This window comes from Octopus bimaculoides, chromosome Z, assembly GCF_046866305.1.
Source record: "Octopus bimaculoides isolate indiv1 chromosome Z, ASM4686630v1, whole genome shotgun sequence".
In the NCBI taxonomy this organism is placed as follows: Eukaryota; Metazoa; Mollusca; class Cephalopoda; order Octopoda; family Octopodidae; genus Octopus; species Octopus bimaculoides.
The window spans coordinates 4903721-4909720 of record NC_142944.1 but is presented as its reverse complement, the minus strand read 5'-3'; the positions used below and the strand labels follow the sequence as shown (position 1 = coordinate 4909720).

Genomic DNA, 6000 nt, shown 5'->3' with positions numbered 1-6000 from the left:
ATTTTAGAGTCATTTGACATCTTTTTCTAGCATGTGGCACTACCATGTAGTTTGCCCATATTATAATTTTTATAAAATATCAGATACTTTGTATCTATATACTGTGGAAGGAACCTGCGGAAGAGGTAGATGCAGGAAGACATGGGATGAGGTGGTGAAGCATGACCTTCGAATATTGGGCCTCACAGCGGCAATGACAGGAGACTGAGACCTTTGGAGATACACTGTGATTGAGAAGACCCAGCAAGTAAAGTGAGATCATAGCCATGGCCGATGCCAGTGTTGCATGTTCAGCTCATTTAAAAATACCCTTGATGCGCCGGGCGATATGATATGCTTGAGAAGACCTGTTGAGTCAAGTAAAACCAAAATTGTAGCTGTGTCCAGTGTCCCATGACTGGCTCCCATTCTAGTGGCGCATAAAATGCACCATCCAAACATGATCAATGCCAGTGCCCCTTGACTGGCTCCCATGCTGGTAGCATGTACAAAGCACTATCCGAACATGATCGATGCCAGGGCTGCCTGACTGGTTGCCGTGCCAGTGGCATGTAAAAAGCACCATCCAAATGTGATCAATGCCATGACCACCTGACTGGTTCCTGTTCTGATGGCATGTAAAAAGCACCCACTATCCTCTTGGAGTGGTAGGCATTAGGAAGGGCATCCAGCTGTAGAAACATTGCCAGATTAGATTGGAGCCTGGTGCCGCTGCTGGCTCTCCAGGCTGCAGTCAAACTGTTCAACCCATACCAGCATGGAAAATGGACATTAAATGATGATGATGATGGTGATGATTATACATATATATATATATATATATATATATATATATATAAGTGATACAGACACTCCCCATACACACATGCACTTACAAAAGACACAGACACATTGAAGGACACGCATGCGTAGACACATACAATAGGAATACAAAATACAAAATGGCTGATAGTTAGCAAGGTGAGACATACATATATAAGAAGAAAAAGAAAATGGAGATTGGGAAGTTAACTTTCTGCTCTCCATTTTCTTTTTCTTCTTTTATACGAATATAAATTATGTCTTTATATATACACCTATTATTTTAAGGAAATTAATTACCCCAAAATATTAGGTATTGAACCAGCTTTTTGTTGGATGAAACCATTCTTTCATGAGGCTAACACAACCCCTAATCGTGTATATATATATATATATATATATATATATATATATATATATATATGTCTTCTACTATAGCCTTGGGTTGACTTAAGCCTTGTGAGTGGATTTGGTAGATGGAGACTGAAAGAAGCCCGTCGTATATCTATATGTATGTGTGATGTGTGTGTATATGTTTGTGTATCTGTGTTTGTCCCCCCCCCCCCCACCATCGCTTGATAACCGATGCTAGTGTTTTTTACGTACACGTAACTTAGCGGTTCGGCAAAACAAACCGATAGAATAAGTATTAGGCTTACAAAGAATAAGTCCTGGGGTCGATTTGGTCGGCTAAAGGCGGTGCTCCAGCATGGCCACTGTCAAATGACTGAAACAAATAAAAGGGTATATATATATATATATATATATATGTCTCTCTCTCTCTCTCTCTCTCTCTCTATATATATATATATATATATATATATATATATATATATATATACTGCATATCTCTCTCTCTCTCTCTCTCTCTCTTCTTCTCTCCCACCCCGCTCTTTACAATATACTTGGGTTTCTAACTGCACTCATCTCTCATCCTGTTACTCACAAAATAATTAACCAATGATTTACCTGTACAGAAAGAGATCACACACGGTTAAATATTTTAGCTGATAAGTGAGCTTAAACAGAGATACACATATAACTCGAAGAAACATAAACAAAAGCAAAGAAAAAGACAACGATGGCAGGGGATACAATCAGTGGAACGGCCCTTCACTGGGGCGACATTGTTGTTATCGTAGCTTATTTTGTCATCGTCATCGCAGCTGGGATTCTTGTAAGTATATCTGTTTTTACTTCCCTACTTTTTTCTATGATCGATTTCGATTTCGCGTCTTCAAAGTACTCCTTGTCACTTTTAACAAGCATTGGAAAGGATTTTGTGTATAGTCAGCGATTCGGTTTCAATTTCCAGCTGACGAAAGCTTAAGATGAGCCCACACAATGACGATTTAACATACGAAACCCTTATTTAATACAGATGTTTCAGAAATACCCTACACATGCACATACATATTTGCATAAACTTACATTAAAAAAATATCCGTTAAAGTATATTCATTTCGATTATGCTATGCAATGTGTATCTAACGTGTGTGTGTGTGTGTGTATACACATACATAAATAATGCGGTTTTATTTATACTTCTTTTATTTTTCAGAATTAAGATAAACAAAGTTCTTTTTTAATCTAAAATATACTTTCCTTCATTTTCTACAATGTCCTTCCATCTATCTGGTGGACTTACAAGGCCCCTCTTCCAAAATTCACTTGGGAATCAAAACCATGATCTCATAGTCGTGAGTGCAACAGCCTAACCACAGAGCCATGTGCCACCACACACACACACACACACACACACACACTTTGTCTTTGAGTTTGAGTTTATGTTTGTCCCCCACCACTGTTTGACAACTGGTATTGATGTTTTTATTTCCCTTTAACTTGGTGGTTTGACAAAAGAAACTGTCAGAATAAATGCTAGGTTAATAAAAAATATGCAGTGCGGCTGATCCATTCAACTAAAATTTTTCAAGGTGATGCTCTAGCATAACTGTAGTGTAAAAAAACCCCCCAAAAATGAAAGATAAAATGGAACTTGAAATTTTTAAAAACTGGTGATATATGACAGCATATATGTGTATCAACCAAATTTTCTGTTCTTTTTTTCACATTACATTATTGGAATGTACATCATGTAAAGGGTATTTCCTGACAATTTCATTAACAAATATCAATTTTTCTAAAAGTTATGAGGAAACAAAGTAAGTGGGGGCACATTTATGTATGACTACATACATACATACATACATACATGTATATATATATATATATATATATATATATATATATATATATATATATATATATATGAATATCAGTTGAATAAAGTTAAGACATGGTCAAGTTTCCACGTTTTATATTATGGTATTTTAACATTAAAAAAATATTTAGTAATGTTCATAAAGTTCAGTTATTGCTTTCATACATTCGTAGTAATCATCAGATTTAACTGACAATTGAGTTCCTGACAACTGTAGTACCTCTTAGAACATTCCAACAAGCTGAATTTTTAGAATATGATTTTGACCAATCTGCATGCAACTTAAACATTACAGTTTGCCGGGCACACTGATATTACTGACATAGATCCTGCCTTTATTTTAAGCAATTAGCTTGCAGTTTACATTTAGTGGCAGCACTGGCATTGGCTATGCTTGAATGGTGCTCTTTATGTGCCACTGGCACAGGTGCCAGTCAGATGGCACTGGAATCGGCCACAACTACGATTTCACTTTCTCAACAGGTCTTCTCAAGCACAGCATATTGCCTGACAATTGGAGGGTACTTCTAAACGGGCCAGTTATGCAAAACAGGCATTGGCTATGGCTATAATCTCACTTGGTTTGCTGAGTCTTCTCAAGCATAGCATACCTCCAGAGGTCTCAGTTGCTTGTCATTGCCTCTGTGAGGCCCAATGTTCGAAGGTTGTACTTTACCATCTCATCTCATGTCTTCCTAGATTTACCTCTTCCACAGGTTCCCTCCATTATTAGGGTGTGACACTTCTTCACACAGCTCTCCTCATCCATATGCAGCACATGACCATACCAGCACAGTCGTCTCTCTTGCACATCACACTTGATGCTTCTTATGACCAACTTTTCTCTCAGGGCACTTACATTACACATCCAGCGGAGTGTACTAGCTTCATTCCTTTCAAGCCTACACATGTCCTCAGCAGTCACAACCCATGTATCTCTGCTGTGTAGCATGGCTGTTCACACACATGCGTCATGCAGTCTATCTTTCACTCTGAGCAAGAGGCCCTTTGTTACCAGCAGAGGTAGGAGCTCTCTGAACTTTGCCCAGGCTATACTTATTCTAGTAGCTAAACTCTCAGAGCATCCACCTCTGCAACTGACTTGGTCACCTAGGTAACGGAAGCTATCAACTACTTCTAGGTTTTCCCCTTGGCATGTGATGGAATCTATTTTCTGTACAACTTTGGTGTTTATTGCCCCTGTGAACTGCCACATAAAAACTATCTTTCCAGTTACCTTTCCTTTGATATTGCTGCACCTCTTATGTGTTCATAGCTTACATCGGATACATCTTATGGAGTTTCTACCTATACCTTTTCTACAAATTAAGCAGGGCCATCTACCTGAAGGGATTTGTGATTTGTCTGCCTTCCTACTTACTAAGACTTTGGTTTTTGCTAGATTGACTCTAAGGCCCTTTGATTCTAATCCTTGCTTCCACACCTGAAACTTCTCCTCTAGTTCTGATAGTGACTCAACTACTAGAGCAAGATCATCAGCATAGGGGAGCTTCCAGGGGCATCCTATCTTGAATTCTTCTGTTATTGCCTGGAGGACTATGATGAATAAGAGGGGGCTGAGGGCTGATCCTTGGTGGACCCCTACACCTACCTGGAATTCTTCACTGTACTCGTTGCCAACTCTCACCTTACTAACAGCATCCCTGTACATGGCTTGTACAGCTCTCACTAACCATTCATTTATTCCTAGTTTCTGTATTGGCCACCAGATAAGGGATCGGAGACCCTGTCAAAGGCTTTATCCATATCAACGAAAGTCAAGTACAGAGATTTATCTTTAGCTAAGAATTTCTCCTGCAGCTGTCTTACCAGAAATATAGCATCAGTGGTGCTTCTACCTGGCACAAACCCGAACTGCATCTCATCTAGACTGACTCTGTCCATAATTAGTTGGGCTATGACCCTCTCTGTAACTTTCATCACCTGATCCACCAATTTGATATCTCTGTAATTATTCCTATCTAATGTATCACCTTTACCTGTGTAGCAGTTGACTATGGTGCTTTTACACCAATATATTTAATTCAAAACAACAGAGAAAAAAGAAAAACAAAAAACAAACAAACATGAGGACACAGCACAAGCAATGTATTAATGTGATACTTAGAGAAAGAAGAGAGTTGTCGTTTTACGTTTCGAGCATAGCTCTTCATCGGAATCAAGAAAAACAGGAAAGTCCAAAGGGAAAGAAGGAAGAAAGAGGGAAAATCGCCAACAGTCCATGTGCAGTCACATTTCTGAAGTTACTGGAAGTAGAAGGAGGAAGAGAAAGTGCTTTCTGAGACTGGAATTCTGTCTTCTCTGTAATTGTGAACTATTTTTTATTCTTTTTTCTAAAAATTCCCTTGTAAACATGGTTATAGAGCATGCATACTGATGTAAACATTGGCAGAAACACACCTTTAGTTCATATAAGTGATATCTATCATTATAAATAATTTAAACATTAATTTTCTTCTTACATTTCACATTCACTAGATATATCTTTTTCCAAGACTTTAGGGTTTTATTTAATTTATATATCGTTATATTATACCTCTCATTTATTTGGGGTTTTTTCTTTCCTTTATCCCTCCTCTTTCTATAGGCTACCTTTGACGTTATATCCTCTGACCTTTTTTTTTAAAACAAACTTAATAGCGTTCAGTTAATCACTATACATATCCATCATTTTCTGTTAAAATGTCTTATTGACGAGTTTAATTTCTTCATTTCTCTGAAGAGAAGATCACATTGATTTACACGATTTCATTCCTTTGGAATAATACCAGTGATATCTTCGAAACATGTGTCAGAAGTAAAAGAATTTGAATAACACCTGCGTTTAACTCCATTTATTTATTCTTATATATATTATACAAAATATTTCACGTAAACCTGAAGTTTCTACCTTTAAAAACAAGGAGTTACAACCTTTTTACTTGTGTGATTTTTTCTACCCTGGTAACTACCCA

The 6000-nt window shown here is 37.6% G+C and overlaps 1 protein-coding gene across 1 annotated transcript in view; it reads left to right on the top strand.

Moving 5' to 3' along the window:
* Nucleotides 1-1787: 1787 nt before the first annotated feature.
* LOC106870460 (sodium/mannose cotransporter SLC5A10) overlaps nucleotides 1788-6000 on the top strand; it is a 94471-nt gene continuing 90258 nt past the window's right edge. Inside the window, exon 1 of the mRNA XM_014916561.3 lies at nucleotides 1788-1978. Within this exon, the coding sequence (XP_014772047.1) occupies nucleotides 1883-1978 (96 nt within the window). The 5' untranslated portion in view covers nucleotides 1788-1882. The remainder of the gene's footprint in view (nucleotides 1979-6000) is intronic.